General features: G+C 41.9%; 1 protein-coding gene across 1 annotated transcript in view; it reads left to right on the forward strand.

Annotated features, from left to right (window-relative positions):
* The first annotated feature begins 16,457 nt into the window (after positions 1–16,457).
* The window catches only part of LOC147905791 (diphosphomevalonate decarboxylase MVD2, peroxisomal-like), a 38,409-nt gene continuing 33,373 nt past the window's right edge, over positions 16,458–21,493 (forward strand). The window contains exons 1-2 of the mRNA XM_087381788.1: positions 16,458–17,009; positions 17,246–17,444. Of these exons, the coding sequence (XP_087237914.1) occupies positions 16,773–17,009; positions 17,246–17,444 (436 nt within the window). The 5' untranslated portion in view covers positions 16,458–16,772. The remainder of the gene's footprint in view (positions 17,010–17,245; positions 17,445–21,493) is intronic.

Here is a 21,493-nt window from a genome sequence, read left to right on the forward strand (position 1 = left end):
CTATCATAGGAACTTTAACAGCAAGCAAATCAACATCGGTGCAAACTCCATGTTTTCTAAAAAAACACTATACTCCCACATGGGACTTCCCTAGCTTGTGGACAATTTGTAAGTTAAATTCCTACAACAACAGCATACAACACTCTAGTAGCCCTTGGATGACTATTTTATTGGATGAATATTTTGTAAGTTAATTTCCTACAACAATAGCATCCAACACTTCAGTAGCCCTTGAATGACTATTTTATTAATTAAATAGAACAAGTCTTGGTTGTTGACATAAAATATGAATGGATTGACAAGTGGAGAATGACTAAAATTTTGGATATTATACGAGTGCTTCTCACTCACTGGTATTATAGTTGCACTTTGAGGTTGTCATCATATCACTTACATAGTAAACTGGGTAGTCTAGCTGCCATGGAGCTAAGCTAAGATAATTCCTATGGCAAAGCCCAAGAGTTGACATGAACATGGAATATCACATCCCATCAAGGTTGGCATAGGATGGGAGTGGTCACAACTCCTTGCTCAGGTGGTACTGTAGTTGCACTCTTGAGGTGTCATCATGCCATTTACATAACAAACTAGCTAGTCTAGTTAGCCATCAAGTTGAGCTATGATAATGCCTATGGCATACCTCAAGGCATCGACATGAATGTGGAATATCACATCCCATCAACGTTGGGGTAGGATGGGTGTGATCATGGCTTGGTCGTTTAATGCCTTGAATTCCCCTAGTAAGTTACCATTCCACTGCAACTTCACCTCTTTTTGGGCGAGTTCATATAATGGGGTTGCAAGTTGAAAAAAACCTTTAATGAATCGATGGTAGAAGCTAATAAAGTTGATGAATGAATGTAATTGTGTTAGTATATTCGGTTCCATCATTCTCTCTCTGACGTATATCTTTAAGTGCTCAATTTTGATTCCTTCCTTAGAAATGACATGTTCGAGTAGGATGCCAATCCTTACACAATATACATATGTAGCCAGAGATTCAAGATATTCCTCCTCCTCAATACTTCTAAAGACCTTGAGATGACCTACCTCAACTATGTACACAGCATCTATATAGATAGTGAGAAAGTCAACCAGTTAATCCTTAAATATATCCACCATAAATTGTTGAAGTGTTGTCGGTGCATTCCTTAGACAAATAGCACCACCTTCATGCATGAGCCCCCCACTCAATGATGAATTCCATCTTTTGTTGGTCCTCATATATGAAGATCTAGTTGTATCCACTAGACCCATCCATCCACTAGACGATCAAGCCATATAGCCTCCTTGCAACCCTCTGTGGCTGCAACATACTCAGCCCATCAATTTCAAGATGTCCTTGGGAACCCCTCTTTCACCCTTGATATGTTTAGCAGGTAGAAAAGGGCGAAGCATGCTGATCATCTAGAGTCATTATTGAATTGATGGACAAGTCATCATTTTAATGACAAGGGGATGTAATACCATGCAAGGGTATTTGGAAAGGTAAAGCTCTTGTAAGCTTCATATGTTATTTTGTGGATTCTCTCTCTCTCTCTCTCTCTCTCTCTCTCTCTCTCTCTCTCTCTCTCTCTCTCTCTCTCTCTCTCTCTCTCTCTCTCTCTCTCTCTCTCTCTCTCTCTCTCTCCCTCCCTCCCTCCCTCCCTCCCTCTCTCTCTCCCTCCCTCCCTCCCTCTCTCTCTCGCTCTCTCCCCGCCAATAATAGATGGAACAGCTGTGTGCAACGGAGACTTGATGCAGGATGGGCAAAATACTTCCAATTTGAAAATGAGTGCAACAATAGCAATACGAGAAGGTGGCAAGTACGAAATATGATCTTTGGGGCATATGTGATACAGACAGTACTCTACGGAGTAGAGGTATGGGGTGGGAGTATATCTCCATCAACGTGGAATGAGATAGAGAAAATGCAAAAGTCTTTCATTAGGAGGCACCTGGGCATCAAGGCTACTACACCATACTCTTTGTTACTCCTAGAGACAGGATGTATACCCATAGAGCTACATGCTCTGAAGAGAGTACTCAGATACATCACAAAGGTCAAGTGCATGGATAATGAAAGGCTACCAAAGAGAGCATGGAATGAAAGTCAGAAGCTTCAAAAGACAAACAAGGGCAAGATTTTGACATCCGGATGGGCACAGGACCTAAAAAAATGGTTCAAGAAGTGGAAAGTAGAAGAGTATTTAAACTACTCTTCAGAGGAGATTGATGAAGAGGCTTTTCATTATGACCTGCTGAATGCACTACACAGGAAATGGCAAACAGCAGAAAACAAAGATAAATTTGAGTACTATCGCACATATATCAACCCCGAATATTGGTCAATTTATACAGGAAGGGAGACAACAACGCAGAAGTACATATGTACACCTATAGCAGTGCATAAACGGAGGGCTTTAGCCTCACTTCGCACCCGATCACACCAGCTGCAAATAGAAACAGGGGGATGGAAAAAGATGCCAAGGGAGAGTAGAATATGCCAACTATGTGATCAAGGTATGGTTGAAACAGAAGAACACATGGTAATGATATGCCCTCACTATGCACACATTAGGGAAGAGTTCAATCACCTCCTTGAGGGACATAACAAACTGGCTGATTTGCTGCATAAAGGGTCACCTTCAGCTTTAGGAACATTTGTGTATAAGCTCTTCAAGCATAGGAATCCACCTGAATCCTAGAAGGTGGTTTCTTTTTCCACCCTCCCATCTTCGGGAGGAGCTTTCATGTACTTGTGATATTGTATTGCCCAGGTCCCATAGGCCGGTTTTGGTCTTCAGAGGACGATAATATATTCTTCTTCTTCTTCTTCTCTCTCTCTCTCTCTCTCTCTCTCTCTCTCTCTCTCTCTCTCTCTCTCTCTCCCTCCCTCCCTCCCTCCCTCCCTCTCTCTCTCCCTCCCTCCCTCCCTCTCTCTCTCGCTCTCTCTCTCTCTCTCTATCTATCTATCTATCTATATATCATTGGGTCCATGATTTCGTGTACTTACAAGTGTAGTAAGCATCGTTGCCATTTTTTATATTACTACCATTTAGTTTGCTATGGCGTAAAGCCAAGATTGTGAAATCAATTTGGATGCTTTATAAGTTTATTGTCCTAGGGTATTAGAATAAATAATTATCTATGTTTACGAATATTGGATAATTAGTTGGGTCATTGGACCAACCATAATAAAACTAATCCAAATTAGAAAGATTGGCTTGGCTATCTAGCCATGTTAAGAAGTCTTTCACAAAGAGTTCATTCAATAAGGCAATGACTTTGATCAATCAATAAATCAACAAGCTTGCAAATGAGTTTTCATGGTTAGGAGCACTCTATCCAATAGTTTCAAGACTTGAGTGTTCAAGTACCTAATATGGATGTTCTTTTGATTTGTAACATGTTTATAAGAACACTTCAACAGGAACATTAGAATGAAGTTCAAAGGAACAAGATTTATCTCCAAAAGATGGAACATGGTTTGCAAAGGCCTATGACAACATGATTGAAGCCACCTGTAAGTCTACTTATCTCCCAATAAAAAACCTAAAGGGGTTTCAAAGAAGAAATGGAAAATTTTCTCTACTAATAGAAAAGATAATTTGAACCCTAATAATTCAAAGAAAATAACCAATCTCACAAAATTGGCCAAGGCACACAAATAAGGTGTATGGCTTTATTGTATGAAATGTGGCCACTTGAGTAAGGATTGCTCCATGAAGGCCCATATGACCATCCAAATGATGAAGGTCACATGTGAGTCAAGGATTTTCTCTATTAAAAATTTTCTTTTGGAATCTTTCTAGTGTTGTGTATGTAGACTTAGTTTATTTTTAGAATTAATGATTTAATTAAATTGAATATATCAATCTTAGGTCATGAAGTACTTTGTGCATCCTATTTGACCTTACATCTACTCATAATTTCATCAACCATAAACTAGTGATAAGACTCGAAATTCCCATGCCTAGCAATCACTTATGTTTCGTGCAGATATTGTCAAGAGAATGACAATTTTGGGATTGAAATATTCTAAATCTTCCTTTACATACTTAGGAATAGATGAAGGGCTACCATTCCTAGAGATGAATCTAATAGAGCAGATCTTATGTTGGGAATAGAATGTTTTTATAACAAGAGGATACTTTGAAGATTGATTGGAAAAGGGATGTCATTCATTTTTTTCAAAACGCCTGTGATTTATATTTTTAAAAGATATTTGTTAAACCATCTTTGAACCTTAGAAATGATTTGGAAATTTTTAATGCATCACATGATGATGATTTTGAAAATTCTCAATGTATAGCGATTTATTTTAAATTTTTTGAGTGCTCCACTATATGTCATCCATAAATAATTTAGACTTGTTTGAGGAATGGTTAGTTAAAAATGGTTACATGGATGTATTTCCAACGAAATTGCCTTATGGGCTACCATCTACTTGTGGGGGTTAAAGGTCACTGTGCCTTAACCCCGGTTATGTACAATACTCAAACACATATATAAATGAATGAAAAAGAAGATTAGGGTGGTTCTGCACCCACCAAACTTGTGTGGCTCTCTGTCTCTCTCTCTCGCTCCCTCTCCCTCTTCCGTTCTTACTTCCGTTGAGAGCACTCTCAATTGGTATCAGAGCCCGGGTGATCTAGCTGAGCGTGCGTGAATGCTTGAAGCTCAGCAGCTCTGTGGGAGGAAGGAGAAGCTATGTGGGAAGCTTTGTGGGTGACTTTACTTACATCCGAGTGTGCAGAGACCTTGGAGAAACCTTTGGAAAAGTCACTTTGGCTTTGCGAAGTGGTTTTGAGAGCCTGTTAAGAGCTTTCAAAGAAAAAGTCATTTTTTGAGCTTTTCCCTGTTTCGTTCGATGACAGAGACTCCATATTGACTTGTAGAGGCAACTATTGCTTGCTTTTGGTATCCACATTACTTCAGGAGCCTGGAAACACCTTCATTCCTGAATCTGGGATCATTTCATTGGATTTCTGACTCACTATGTCAGTTCCTGCGTTTTTTGCCCGGGTGTTGGAACTCAAGTTTGGAGCAACCATTTGCAGATCTGTCAGTTCCGGTGGACTCAGGAGGTCCTAAAACTTCTATGTTGCTCATCATTTGTACTCCGGTGGAGTTTACAAACAGCTCTGTTTCCAAAAACGTTTTTCAGTCCGTGTGTTGGACCCAGTGATTGAGACAACGGTTTCCAAAACCGTCTGTCCCATTGCATTCCGGACGCCCAAAAACCCCTACCTATCAATTCTTGCGCGATTCGGTGGAGGATTTTCAGAGTTATAAATCTCTGTGTATTCGATTTCGTCTCTCTGTTATGCATTTTTCATACTAAGGTTTTGAAACCTTAGATTTATGCCACATGGCAGTGGATAAGTGTTGACTCCCATTTCTCACTCATCGGTTGGGATTTTGGAGTTCTGGCAGAAGAAAAATATTTGCATATTTTCTTGCTGATTCCGATTATGCAATGGCACCCATGTTTTGAGGCATCTCAGGTTCTATTTTCAGTAGCGCTCATTACCGTGGGACTATGATTTCTTGAGCATACCTTATGCAGATCACTCTGGTTGCAGTTTGAGCAGTGTGCACTCATTCGTGGTATGCATTGGGTTGCAATGGATGATTTATAGGCCATTTGGATGCATTGCGGTCCTTGTTGGATGCGCTGATAGGCCCAAATTGCCTTGTGGGATGCTATTTTTTATGGACGCTTTGCACATGGATGCTATTTTATGCTGAGGGGGGACAGCTTTGAAACATTGCAGGTGATGCACTGATAGTGCTATGCTCTCTTGGATGAGACATTATTGATGCATATGCCAGTGGACAGTGTTTATGCTTGAGTCATTTAGCACTTATTGGCATTTTCTTTTGGGCCAGATTTACTCATATGGATGCATAGTATATGCACATGAGTCAGATGCTTTGAGCTTTGAGTTTTGGTGACATTTCACTCTATTGTGGCATACACATTTGGGTGCACCTAGTATTTGGTGTGATTCTCTCTTGCAGGCACTAGCATTTGGGATTTTTGCTTTATTTGCATCATGGCATCCTCTTCCATGTCTGAAAAGGAGTTTTTCAGCATTAAAAAGTTTGATGGGACAAACTTTTCTTTGTGGAAAGAACAAATAAGGGATGTGCTTATTCAAAAGAAGCAGATTAAACCCTTGGCAGGTATTGAAGCTAAGCCTGTGGATATGTCTGAGGATGATTGGAATGAGTTGGATGCATTACCAAAGTCTACAATTAGACTTCATCTTGCAGAGTCAGTTTATTTCACAGTAGTAAATGAGCAGACTACGAAAGATTTTTGTGGAAGAAACTGTGTGCCACTTATGAGAAGGAAACTGCCTCTAATAAAGTTTACCTCATGAAGAGGTTGTTTGAGCTGCAGATGAAGGAAGGGGTCTCCATTGCTTCTCACTTGAATGAATTCAATATTATTTTCAGCCAGCTTCAGGCTCAGAAAATGAATTTTGATGCGGAGACTAAGGCAATATTTCTCTTATGTTCATTGCCATCCTCATGGGATACCTTCCGTACAGCTGTCAGTAACTCTGCACCTGGTGGAGTACTGAAATTTGATGATGTTGTGGGTAGCTTGTTGGTCGAGGAGATTAGACGGAAGTCTATGGATGGCAACAAGCAGGATGCAGCCTTAAATGTGCAAAGGGGCAGATCACAGTTCAGGGGGAAGTCCCAAGAAAGAGTGAAGTCACGTAGCAAATCCAGGGCACAGAACATTGAGTGTTACCATTGTGGCAAGAAAGGCCATATGAAAAAGGATTGCTACAAGCTGAAAAGAGAGCAAAAGGATAAGAAAAATAATGCAAATTGGGGTGCAAATCAAAAGGAAGAGAGTCCAAGGGAGGACAAAGGAAAAGTGAAGATCGAGGAGATCAATGCAGTCACACATGATAGTGACAATGATGTTCTCTTCATGTCTACTTTATCTGCAGAGTTGCTTACCACTTCAGATGATGCATATTCCCAGGATTGGATTTTGGATTCTAGTGCTTCATTCCATGTTACTCCCCATAGGGAATGGTTCTCCACTTATGATAGTGGAAAGACAGATTGTGTGCATCTTGGAAATGACTATGCATGTGACATAGTGGGAGCAGGTGACATAAAGTTTTCTTTTGCAAATGGGTCTGCATTTGTTTTGAAACATGTGAGACATGTGCCTAAGCTGACCAAGAGTCTTATTTCAGTGGGTCAGCTAGATGATGCTAGTTTTCACACCACTTTTGGCTTTCAAAGTTGGAAAATTCAGAAGGGCTCTATGCTTTTGGCCAGGGGTGCCAAGTGTGGGACTTTGTATCCCTTACATGTATCAGGGGTATTTGATCATGTTGTTGCAATAACCGAGCAGCCAAGCACTTCTTTGTGGCATTGCAGGTTGGGGCACATGAGCCAGAATGGAATGAAACTCTTATGCCGTTTGGGTTATGTACCGCATTTGAGTTTCTCTGATTTTGAATTTTGTGAGCATTGTCTCTATGGGAAGCAGACTAAATCAGCCCATAAAAGAAGGGGAAAGAAAGAGTTTGAAAAGCTTGATTTGGTGCATTCAGACGTATGTGGTCCCATGCCTACACGGTCATTAGGCGGGGCTGAATACTATGTGACATTCATTGATGATGCAACTAGGAAAGTGTGGGCTTATGCTATAGCTCGGAAGAGTGATGTGTTCCAGGTATTTCAAAAATGGCTGGCCTTGGTTGAGAATCAGTCAGGTAGAACGCTTAAATGCCTACGGACTGACAATGGTGGAGAGTATCTCTCTCATGACTTTCAGCATTTCTGTGATACACGTGGGATTAAGAGGGAGCTCACATCCCCTCGTATTCCAGAGCAAAATCCAGTTGCAAAAAAGATGAACCATACCATTCAAGAAAGGTTGCAATGCATGCTTTCCAATGCAAGTCTTTCTGGTGGTTTTTGGGCTGAGGCAATGAAGACTGCAGTGCATGTGATCAATAGATCACCTAGTAAGAGTTTGGATGGTGGTATTCCTGAAGAGGCATGGAGTGGCAAGAAGCCCTCTTACTCTCATTTGCGTATATTTGGGTGTGAGGCATATGCACACGTGCCAAAAGAGCTTCGAAAGAAGCTAGATCCTAAGTCTAGGAAATGCATCTTTCTGGGTTATGGTGAAAGTGGAGAGATGGGCTATCATCTCTGGGATCCAGAAGCAAAGAAGATCATACGCAGCCATGATGTGGTCTTCAATGAGAAGAAGATGCATAAGGCACCCATGAGGGATGTGGAAATGAGGAGAATCACTTTCCAGGATGTGAATCCACCTGCATATATTGATAGACAGCAAGCTGTCCATGCACCAAATGTGCAAGAAATGGTGCCACCAAGTACTCCCACATGTATACAATCAAGGGTAGATGATGGATCATCTATTGGTGGAAATGATGAGCCAAATGTGGCTGATATGCAGGTGGGACAGCAAGCTGAAATGCCATTGAGAAGATCATCTAGAGTGTCTAGACCACCTGATAGGTTTGTTCCAGGGGTAGACTATGTGATGCTTACTGATTGCGGGGAGCCTTCTTGCTACAAAGAGGCTATGATGCGTGAGGATCAACGCAAGTGGGAGTATGCTATGCAATCAGAGATGAGTTCACTTATGAAGAATAAGACTTGGGACTTGGTTTCTTTGCCACATGGAAAGAAAGCATTGCCATGTAAATGGGTCTACAAAATGAAGGTCACAGGTGATGATGTGCCTAGGTACAAGGCCCGTTTGGTTGCTAAAGGGTTCAAGCAAGAGAAGGGTGTGGACTTTGATGAGATATTCTCTCCGGTTGTGAAGATGACCACACTTAGATGCATGCTTGGACTAGTGGCAGTAGAGGATATGGAGCTTATGCAAATGGATGTCAAGACAGCTTTCTTGCATGGGGATTTGCATGAGGAAATTTACATGGTGCAGCCGGAAGGCTTTGAAGAAAAGGGAAAAGAGCATTTAGTTTGCAAGTTGAAGAAGAGTCTCTATGGTCTTAAGCAAGCACCTAGAGAATGGTATCAGAAGTTTGATGCTTTCATTCGGTCCCAGGGTTTTAGAAGGAGTGAAATTGATCACTGCCTCTACACTAAAAGGGCTAAGGATAGTAGCCTGATAATCCTGGCACTATATGTGGATGATATGCTATTGGCTAGCAAGAATACTTATGAGCTAGATGCATTAAAGGCCAAGTTGCATGAGGCCTTTGATATGAAGGATTTGGGATTTGCAGGTCATATTCTTGGTATGCTCATCACGCGTGATCGGAGTATCCTTTGGCTTTCACAAAAGGAGTATGTTACAAAAGTATTGCAGCGTTTCAATATGGAGGGGGGGAAGGCAGTGAGTACTCCATTGCCTCCATATGTGAAACTGAGTCATACAGATAGTCCCAAATCAGATGAGGAAAGGGCCATGATGGCCAAGGTTCCTTATGCATCAGCAGTTGGGAGTCTTATGTATGCTATGATAGCTACTAGACCAGACATTGCATTTGCAGTGGGAGTTGTTAGCCGGTATATGGCTAATCCAGGAAAGAGGCATTGGGAGGCAGTTAAGTGCATCATGAGGTACATGAAGGGTACCAAGGAGATGTGCATCTGCTTTGGTAAAGGAGACATGCGTGTACTTGGGTACACAGATTCAGACTATGCAGGGCATGTGGATAGTAGGAGATCCACTTCTGGTTATGTGTTCACCTTTGCAGGTGGTGCAGTGTCGTGGATGTCTCGCGCACAGAAGTGCGTTGCTTTGTCTACCACAGAGGCTGAGTATGTTGCAGCCACAGAGGGTTGCAAGGAGGCTATATGGCTTGATCGGCTAGTGGGAGATTTGGGGATTCATACAGGTGTACCGACATTGCATAGTGATTCCATGAGTGCTATTCAGCTAGCATGGAATCCGGTCTTTCATGCAAAGACCAAACACATTGAGGTCAGGTACCATTTCATCAGGGAGGTACTTGAGGACAAGCGCATAGAGCTTGTCAAGGTTCATACAGATGATAACCCTGCAGATATGCTGACGAAGAGTCTACCTAGTCAGCGGTTTGAGTATTGTCGTGTATTGATGGGCATTGGATAGTATGCTCACTAGTTGTTCTCTCTTAAAGGCACATTGTCCTTTAAGTGGGAGGTTGTGGGGGTTAAAGGTCACTGTGCCTTAACCCCGGTTATGTACAATACTCAAACACATATACCGAATAATATCATAGATTATAGTAAAACATACCCATTTTAGAATTGTTCTTGATATTTTAAGGCTGGATGAGTTATATGCCAAAGAATCTAAATGTGAACTTTTTGAAGTATCATATCTTCTATCCAAAGAATCTAAATGTGACCTTTTTGAAGTATCACATCTTCTATCTTGGTGATAGTCTTTGTTGATGGGATTTTGATGGTACAACGTTTAGAAAGGTATTGGAAGGGCCTATCCCTCACACAGTTAGACAACTTTGGTCTTTCCTAGGATTTATAGTAATTTTTCCAAAATCATATTTGAAATTCTACTCAGATAGCTCTCCATTGACGAAAATTTTTAAGGGGTGACAAAGAAGAGCAACAATCTATAAGTTGGAATAAAGATTTGAATAATAGTTGAGACTTTGAAACATCAATTTACCACTATATCTATGCTAGCCATTGTCAACCCTAACAATCCTTTTGTTATTGAAATGGGAGCAATCATTTTGCAATAGGTACCAACACTAATTTAGCCTATCCAACAACAAATATATAATTCTTATGCTAACACTCCTTGGTGATTGCATGGTCTATATGTCAATGGTGTAAAGAAGGCTTATAGAATACTTTAATGGGGAATCCCTTGGATGCATACGTCCAATTGACAAAAAAAATATGAATTTATGGTATAAAGTAGTCCATCAAAATGTTTAAAAGGTTTTGCCAATGACAGAGAATAGGGGCATCCTTTCATAACAAATTTTTCATTTACAAAGATAGGCTATTAACAGAGGTAACAAAGTTCTAAAGGTACTACCAGCAATGAAATAGTTTGCAATCTATCTAGTTTTGGTAATCTAGTCCTTGTATCAATCAACAATTCAATTTGATCTTTGGATACTTCCTTGTCCTTAAAGTTTTAGAATCTTCTAGAATTCTAAGATACACCCACATGCCATTCTTATTTGCATAAAGCTTTTCCCTCTCTTGAGCACTTTTTATGGTATCTTTAGGTTGTGCTAATATCTCTTGCATATCCATAAATAAATATTTAGCTATCTGAACCTTCATATTCTAGAGGCCTAGCACAATTGGCAATCTGGGCATGTATCCAGTTTCCATACATACGTGTAAAGAGACTAAAACAGTAGATGAATGCTTAGCACTAAGATAGGCAAATTTCATATTTGGAAGGTACCTCTCTCACGTATGCTCGAAGCATATCCTTGATAACAATTTACCCTATTTATTTGCCCATTATATTGAGGATGATCAACTAAGCTCATGCCTAAAAAATTTTCCACTTTCTCAAAAACTACTAGCTATGTAACCATAAAGTGTAAATAAAGAGTTGTTCTATAAACTATTGTGCTAATTTTGGTGCCTTTACATTTGTCCTAACAGGTATAAATTGCACAAGTTTGGTGAGCTGATTAACTACACTCTCAAATGCATCATGTCTTGTAATTTATCCGAGGTAAACCTATGACAAGATCCATAGATAGATTTTCCCATTTAGTATCAAGAATCTGTAGAGGATGCAACATGCCTCCAGTTAAAAGCGTTATGTCTTATTAATTTGGTATGTATGACATCTAACCACATAGTCCCAGAATACACTTCTCAATTTCATCTTATAAAAAGTTTTGCTAGACCAAGTCATAGGTCCTTTGTATACCTGGATGACTTGTACTAGGGAGGTCATGACATTCATATTAAATATTTTTATTTATGTGATTCCCATCATCTGTGCACAGTTTTCCTTTGTAGAATAGCAATCCATTTTGGATTGTATTTGGTTTCTAATGTCATTATCAAAGGTAACACTCTACTACTCTACAGGCATCCTATGAGATTTGGCAAAGACACTTATTAGTTCTTATTTCAACAAAGCCTAGCACATTCAATTCTTTAGCCTTGCTCAAAGTATCCACTAGTTGATTTCTTTCAAATGTCACATGATCCAGCCTACATCCATGCAATCTTAGTTATACAATGCAATGAAAATTTTTGATGTTCAAATTTGCCCCTAAAAAGGAGAGGCTACCTTTAACTAACAACTACCCCTTTGCTTTATAATGTGTATGCAAGCTTGGATTCAACACACATATGTCACAATTTTAATGTTAAGATTATGACGCACTCAATGGTTGGTGTGTACTCAATGATTATGACGCACTCAATGAATAAATAGCTCAATGATTATGACGTACTCAATGATTATGACGTACTCAATGGTTGGTGTGTACTCAATGATTATGACGTACTCAATGATTATGTCACAATTTTAATGTCAAGATTATGACGCACTCAATGAATAAATAGCTTCCAAACAGTGGAATCCTAGGGGCTATGGATGATGTGTTTCCCCCCACCTTTCTTTTGGAAAATAATAATGGAAGTTTAGCCCTTTTTCATAGGTTTGCACTAGGTGGATTACTTTTTTCTTTTTTTCTTTTTTTTTGTCTTTTCATAAGTTTGCAGTTGGTGGATTACTTTATGGAAAGGCTATGCTTTATCTTGTTTCGTAGCTGATGATCCATGGTGATCCAATTATGTATTATAGGCAAATTTGCTTAAAAGTTATTAAAAATTACAATTATCCCCAAAGCTCACACATCCTATGTGTGTTGATCCAAAAATTGCAAGCTTGTATGCTAACTGCCATAATACCAATATTGTCAATCATCCAAAGTTGTAGTGCTTCTCGTTTACATAACGATAATGATTTATAGTTTTATAGCATTCAACTTCTTACTTTGTACCACTTTTGGATAAACGAGTAGTGAACCTGTGCTTTGTACGGGCAAAGATGCATGACCATCCTCAACCACTCCTCATCTGAAGGTGGATCTTTGATTCTTAAATTTTGGCTAAGTCTTAACCCTGCACGGCTAAAGATGCATGACCATCCTCAACCACTTCCCATTTGAAGGTGAATCTTTGATTCTTTAAATTTGGCCAAGTCTTAACCCGTGGCTCTGAGACCTTCCATCTCCTCCTTTCATTCCATTAACCTTCCATCTCCTTCTTCCTCCCAAAGGTGACCTTCCATCTCCTCCATTCCATTGACCTTCTATCTCCTCCTTGCCCCTAAAGCTGGCTCTTGTCTTTCCACCTCCTCCCCAAAGCCTCCCTCTTGTCTTTCCACCTCCTCCCCCCTCCAAGAGCTCCTTCTATGTGACACGTGGCGGGCTCTTCTCCTCCAAGTTGCCACCTATCCTCTCCTTTTTTTTTTTTGTCTATGGTTAATAGGTTAAAGATTTAATTCCATATACAAGAGATCACTTTGATTACCCCTTAATTATTATCCCTTGATCCTCCAAATCTAGCTATTTTCCCATAAAATATGTATATGTTCAGCCTCAACTTAAATGGTTTCTTGTAAGCTTTATTTTGTTGTCTTTGTTTCCATTATAAATTATTACGCACCCCTTTCTATGAGAAATGATCATCAATGATACCCAAGTTTATTAAAATTGATAACGGAAAGGCCATATACAAGTTTATTAAAAGTGAGAAGGGAAAGGCCAAATACAAGAGTAAACAAGAGATTCTTGGAGAATGGTGGAATGCACATGTAAAATATAAAATATATAATAAAGGTAAGAGCCAAGATGTTCTTAGGTGTGCTCTTGCGTACTTTTAGGTGTGCCTGAGCATTTTTTACATGTATGGTATTCTAGGATAAAACCTTTAAAGTACACTACAAGGCAAGATGAAAAAGGAATTTGTAGGGTGGAAGGCAGGATAGATCTCAAAGTTGGTAAGGGGAGAGGAAAGTAGGCTTCACATTCAAATAAAAATCATGCATAAAATATGTCATAAAGTCTGATTGCCAAGATGTGCTTAGGTTTGCTTATTCAGACTTTTCCATATGCATGGTCATTTTCCTTGAGAACTTTATTATACATAGAAAGTAGTAGAATTTGGTTTAAGAAAGACGAGGGTAGTTGGTTCACATGTTGTATGCCTTTATGCACATGAAAGCATAATTTTGGAAGGATGAGTCATAAAAGTCCTTCAAATAGAAAGGGATCTGAAGGGGGATATGAAGGAAAAGCTATTGTTATCATGGTGGTTGCATAAGTTGTAGAGCTAAGGAAGGTAGGGTTGGGAAATCTCCGAATGGGATTGGAGGCAAACACCTCTTTAGAGAGGTGCAATCAATACCAAATGGCACGATTCTGTGTGGGCTTAAAGGGTAAGCATAATTTTGTCCGTGTGCCTATGTGCAACCTCTCTTGACACGATAACACTTATGAAACCATCCATAGCCTTTCTCATTTGTTAAGAATTCTTGTTCGGCATCAAAGCAATCGGCTTTTTATCTAGATTTGTGGTGTTTGTGGTGGCCCCTTAGCCCAAAGTCTTCATTAGCAGAAGGGATCATTACATGTAGTGGGTGGTTAGGTAGTTGGCATGGGAACATAATGGGTTAGGCCAAGGCAATGTTGAAGCACGTAATCATCGGCTTTTAATGGTGTTTGTGGTGGCCCCTTAGCCCAAAGTCTTCATTAGTAGAAAGGATCATAACATGTAGTGGGTGGTTAGGTAGTTGGCATGGGAACGTAATGGGTTAGGGCAAGGCAATGTTGAAGCACCTAATCATTGATCTCTTTGTTGGAGAAACCATGACGAAGGGGATCATAACATGGAGTGATGGCTAGGGCAAGCTTGTATTAAGTTGTGATGGAGCTCTTGAGGCTTGGACAAATTCCACCTAGTGGCACTATAGCATATGGGCAACTTGTGACATCTTACACAATAGGTGAGCTACGCACCATGGGTTCTCAACCACTTGAGGTTTTTGGGAGCTGACTTCATGTAAGTAGGTTGTCTCATGAACAATGCTAAACTTTTGGAACTTTTTGAAGGCCCATGCTAAAATTCCCTCCACAAAACTACAAACCAATTTGTAGTTGGTTGCTCTCAACCTTACTGGAAGTTATGAGTGCTTAGGTGGGACTTGTGGAGTTGGATGCCCCCTAAGGTGGGTGCTTAGGTGGAAAAACAAGGGGTTCACTTTGGAATGATGGAAGAATCTCCACCTTTAGTTATTTCGATAGGTGTTTCAAGAATGTGGTTATTAGCACTATCGATGAGGTACGGGTAATGGACATGTTTTGCGTTTTCATGAGACCATTCTTAAGGACTGGGGTTCTACTACCATTTTTTGTGTTGTAGCACATGCCTTTACTTTTCTATGAATAGTTTATTCATAGCTTTTGAGTGGAACCTTCATACTTTATTCATGCCTTTTGTATGAATAATTTATTCATAGCTTTTGAGTGTAACCTTCTCTATGAGCAAGGGTAGTGCTCTCACCACCTTATACAAGTTGCACTACAAGACATATGGGGTGACACGGGGTACATGCAACCTCCCTCTCAATTTCAAGATGGCTTTTGCATGGGATGCAAGTTAATTGATTTTGAAATGAGGGAGGAAGCATCATCCCAACTCGGTTCTCAAGTGAGGGTCAACAAAGTGACTTTATGGTTAAGTTAAGGAGTCGAGGTCAAGAAACTTATGATCAAGTCTGTCCAAAGGTTGAGAAGTCAAGGCCAAAGTGACTTATAGTTAAGTGTTTGCAAAAGTACACCTTGTGAATACATGCTCATGTTCTTCCTTCCTTGAGAGGCTCCTCTTGCAAAGCTTCCTCTTCTTCCTTCTCATGTTTCTCTCCACATTAAGTGCTGAGGTCGGCTCATATTAATTTCATAGAAGGAATAGCCTCCCTCTGCTTAACTTGCCCAGCTAACGTAACTCCATTAAAGTCCACTCCCATTGTTCAAAATTTAACCCATGATTAGTCCTTGAACCGTCCCTTTGGTGCTCCACATGAGGGAAAGGACCTCGAGCTACTTGCCATATTCTGAGGAGTTTCCTCTCGGGAATGTTCTCCTCTGGCTGTTTCCCCTATATAACTCAACCTCTGTAGAGACTTACGAGACGTCAAGGTTAGAGTGTTTGCAAATGTCGAGGAGTCAAGGTCAGAGTGTTAAAGAGTGTGCAAAAGTACACTCTTTGCAAAAATTCAAGCTCATCTTTGGCCTCTCTTTGAGAATCTCTCCCCTATTTGCAGAGCTTCATCTTAGTCCTTCTCTCCACAAACTCACCGTTTGCAAAAGACTTATGAGTAAGTCTATGCAAAAGGTGGAGGAGTGAAGATGAAAGCGACTCAAAAGTGAAGTGTGTCAAAAAAAAGTACTCTTTGAATACAAAGCTCATGTGCTCAGTCTATTCAAACGTTGAGCACTCAAGGTCAAAGTGAGAGTACACTCTTTCAAGCACATGTTCTTGCTCTGTGTCTGAGAGTTTACTCTTGTGCAAGCTTCATCTTTTTTCATTCAAAGAGCACACACACTCTTTGAATACAAGCACATGTTCTTCATCCAAAGAGCACACAAACTTTGAATACAAGCACTTCATCTTCTTCTTCCTTCTTATTTTGAGAGTCTCCTCTTTTGCAAGCTTCATCTTCTTCCTTCTCATTTTCCTCTTCACAGAACTCAATCCGCATTTTCATCGATCTCTCTCCCTTCTCTGCCTTCCATTTTTCTGCCATGGAAGACCACCATGGCTTGCCTGATGGCTCTGCTCCCAACTCCATCCTCATGGTCACCGCCAGAGCTCCCACCAACATTGCCGTGATCAAATACTGGGGCAAGCGCGACGAGAAACTCATCCTTCCTATCAATTCCAGCATTAGCATCACTCTCAACCCTGACGATCTCTCCGCCACCACCACTGTCGCTGCCAGCCCTTCTTTCCAATCGGATCGTCTCTGGCTCAACGGCAAGGTCGATCTAACGCTCTTGGCCTTGCTGTTGAAACGTCCATTCTGCGAGTAGTCGTCTTATAATTTGGGCTCCGATGAATTCCTGAGCGGAACTTTGTTATCGCTGCTTAGGTTCATTGCTACGTCGAGAAGCTTGGATTGCATGTTCACAATGCTGCACAGGCTAGCTGCCAATTTCATCGAACCACTACTCTTTTCTCAAATTTTTGACAGTTCCAATGTGGCCCAATGTGGCAGGAAGTCTCGATGTCAGGTGAGAGGTACAGAAATTGTCTTCGGGAGATCAGGTCTAGAGCGGCAGACGTTGTTGATAAAAATACTGGCGCCATTATTAGAAAAGAAGATTGGGCAAATCTGCACGTACATATTGCATCAGAAAATAATTTCCCGACAGCTGCTGGGCTGGCGTCATCAGCTGCAGGATTTGCATGCTTAGGTAATCCTGCTCCTTTCGGCTTCTACAAGACAAAAAGGAAAGTCTTTAAAGTGGTCAACCAAATGAGTGTACGTCGAACGAAATCTTGTCTGAGTGATGCGCAACAAAGGGAGTTTCAAGTGATACGTTTATGGATTTTCGAAGTGTTTTTTGTTTTTGCAAAAATTTCGTTAGCTAAATTTACTCCCTTCAGAATGACTTTTAAAGTAGCTCTCTCTCTCTCTCTCTCTCTCTCTCTCTCTCAACTGTTTTCTCAATCGTTACTCGCTACATTTTTCCTGCGCTCAATAGACCAAAAGGTAAAGCCCATGAGCATGCACTCGCTCTTCTTAATTTTGTTGAGCACGGGAAACATTGTCGCATACTTGAATTGCATTTTGAAATCTCCTTGAGAAAAATGTGGAATTGTGCTCCAAGACCTCTCAGAGTTCAGTTTCATGGTGAGGTTTGTTAGACATGTTTTTTTAAAATGTAATTATTACAAAAGCACAAGGAAAATCATAATTTTCATGTCGCTCGGAGTATTTCCATGAAAAATTTAGGTAGGCCTAATTGTAGCCTTCTCCTTTAGTGCTAGCCTTTGTCATGGCTGAGTCTGCCCTTCACGCTGACACAGACTCAGTACGAAGGCCTTTGTATAAGTGGATGCTCAAGTATATGTGGGTGTGGATTTGTATGTGTGAGAGCATATCTTTATACTATGGTATACACCCACCCTTGGGCGCTGATGATGTCTGTGGGGATGCCATATGAGTGACTATCATGAGATTGAAACTGCACTGTGTGTTGTATTTTTAAAGGATGAGTTTGGGCATGTTCCTGGATTCATCTAGATATAGGCCTAATTGTAGCGAAGGGCTGACCCAAAGAGGTGGTGGGAACATAGGCTACACAGATGGCGACCCAACTATTGGGCCATGCGGCTGACTTGGGCCTTTGTAGGGTAGATTATCTTTGGGTCTCTCTCTATCTCTACACATGGTGTTGCAGTCCTGGGTATCAAGGATCAACAGCCTTGTGCCTCCTTGTCCATGGTTTATACTCTGTTTTGAGGACATCTGTGTAATGAAGTCTGAGAGTGTCTCTCGTGCGACTTACTGACGTTCCAAGCTTCTCATTCATGATTATTCTGCATCATTTGCAGTGTCTACATTATCACCATCTGCAACATTGGTACCTAGGTGATGTCACGGTAAGGGAAGGTGGCTGAATGGTCTCCGGATCCTTTGCTGAACCAACTCACTGATCATGCTTACCTTGCATGGGTGAATTGGGCACTAAAGAGGCCATGGGGTCTGTCTGGCATCTGGATCTGGTCTCAGAATAACATACAACCAACCAAAGTTGCAATCTGTGAATTGGAAAGTACGGGCCTTTTTGGCTGCAATCTCTGCTCATAGAGCCTCCTAGGGTGCCCAAACACTGAACTTACATGCTGTCCTGAAACGTGTTGCAAAAAGGCCCTCAATTTCACCTTCTGACTGTGTGGAATGGGCGGGAGTGTTGTAACTGGAGAAATTGGATCAATGCCCAGCCCCCAAATGAGGAGAGCTCAGGGGGCGACACCTCTGATAGGTAGATAGACCTGTAGGGAGTAGGGGTGAGGCTGCATGCATGGCTGCCACACGGGCAGAACGTAAATCTGCTGACAGGGCTGGTACATCGGGTACAGCAGGTACATAGGAGCTGGAACAGTGCGCAGCAGTAGCCAGTGGAAGACTGACAGCAGCAGGTTGGTTTAGACAGCAGCTGGTCGGAACTACAGCAGGCTGCACAGGAGCAGCAGAGGTCCAGGCCCAGCAAAGAGGCTTGCAAACAGGCCTATTTATAGGCAGGGGCTGTTCTTAGCGGCGACACCATGTCCCACTGAGATAGAGTTTGCAGACCCAGGAGAGGAGCTGTTCTTAGCGGCGACACCATGTCCCACTGAGATAGAGTTTGCAGACCCAGGAGTGAAGTGTGACTTTGTGGTGGAGGATGGAAGGTGCTGCTCAGCTATGCGTTGTGGATCAGTCTAGTACCAATGGCAACGATGAAGTGTCTCACTCAGAGATGGAGATTGAAGTCACCGAGGGGAGCATATGTTGAGTCTTGCACAAAGGCGGGGATTAAGATGGTACTTTTGGGAGATTTTCCTTGAGATTAGCGACAAAGACTTCGACAAGTTCGAGTTGCTGATTGACGGAGGTGATCAGGAGGTCTTTCCAGACAGGCCCAATTGCATGATGCTGGAGGGACCAGATGATGATCTTGTCAAATCCTTAATGCCAAGATCAGTGGGTGATAGACTCACTCCAGCGTTGGCTGGAGGGATTCCAACCAGTGGGGATCTACGTGGACCAACCACTAGGACCTCACTGTTTTCTAGGGGGACACCTGGAGAGTGTTGTCAGTGTGTTGGGTTACTGAAGAGACCGGAGTGCTCTTGACTTGGACTGGAGAATGTATTCGTGTTCCAGACTAGACCTGGTTGTTTGAGAGCGGTGCGGGGAAGGGAAGTTCCTGGGGATACTGGAGGTGCGGGATTCAGGACCAGAGAAACAAGACATCCTTATGTGTTTGAGTGCTTCTGCAAAGGAGCTGATGGAGCAGTACTTTGCAAGAGTTGCTGTTGAGCCACAGTGTGTCATTGAGAGGGGTTTTGGAGAAATTTGGTCAATGCCCCACCTACGAGCTGCCAAAGGAAGAGAGATTAGGGGGTTGACACCTTAGCACATATATGGGTACATAATCCTAGGGTGAGGCTGCCATGTGGGCAGCAACATGGCTGCCACATGGGCAGCACCTAGATGTACTGATAGGTCAAGAGGCTGAAGGTACGTGGGCTGGTACAGTAAGTACAGCTGGTACACAGGAGCTGGAACGGTGCACAGCAGTAGCCAGTGTAAGATTGACAGCAGCAGGTTGGTTCAGAAGCAGACTGACAGCAGCACGTTGGAACTCCAGGAGGCTCCGCAGGAGCAGCAGAGGTCCAATCCAGCAAAGAGGCCTGCAAACAGGCCTATTTATAGGCAGGGACAGTCGGCTATGGAGCAGACCAAGTCTGCAAAGGAAGGCTGACAGACTGGTTGGCCAGTCTGTCAGATCGGGGTTGGCCAGTTGTCCAGACTGGGTCGGCCAGATCAGGGGCTATGTAACAGCCCCTGGTCAGGGCCACCTGTCCAGACTGGGTCGGCCAGATTAGGGGCTATGTAACAGCCCACATTTGGAGTCTTTTGCAGTCCTGAGCATACCTCCTGCACACTCCAGCCTGAAGACCAGTACTCATTGTGGGGCAGAAATGCAGCAGCAAGCCTAAAGGATCTACATCGGCATGGAGTATTTTTGCAAAGCTGAAGTCCAGAACATCTGCAGCATACGTAAGTGCACACCTACACATGTAGGAGAGCTCGAGGGTGCAGCAAAGGGGGCTTTGTCTGCAGTACAACTTCAAAGTAGAACTTTGCAAGAGTGCTCAGCCTTCAAGCAGCTACTGAAGCCTACACAGAAGGGCGTGGCAGAGAGGAAGAGTTTCCAACAGAGGGTGCAGCAAAACATTTTGGTGCCTTATGTCAGATATTACATCTGAATACTCTTTCAGGTCTGGATTGTCCCCTTAGTTTCAAGTAAAGCACACGTGTCGTGTTCCACGCATTAGTATCTTGCGATCTTGGGGTTCATCTTCCGCTGCGGAGCAGTGTTGGCCCGAAGCAAACAACCTGCCTCTACTTTTTCTAACACGGAGGGCACTTAGGACCTTGACAATTTGGTTGAAAATGCGTCCCAAACTTTATGCACAATTCCTTTTGAATGGTGCTGGAATAAGGCCATATTGGATAAATCACAAACTTGTCATGCTGTCTACTGAAAAAAGGCATCAGCGAGTGTGTAGACGTGTGCCTGAGATGACTTCCATGATGCTCCTTTGCTTTTTGAACTCGGGAAAGATGTGGAAACTAGAGAAAGAAGGGGGAAATGAGGGAGAATGACAGGTTGGCTTGTCTTGCTTCCAACTGTTTGGAACCTCCTGTGTTAGCTGCCCAAAATCACAAAGTAAGATTTGGGCCTAC

The sequence above is a fragment of the Dipteris shenzhenensis genome, chromosome 1 (genome assembly GCF_047967505.1).
Source record: "Dipteris shenzhenensis isolate YYH24624 ecotype China chromosome 1, Dip_SZ_1.0, whole genome shotgun sequence".
NCBI lineage: Eukaryota > Viridiplantae > Streptophyta > Polypodiopsida > Gleicheniales > Dipteridaceae > Dipteris > Dipteris shenzhenensis.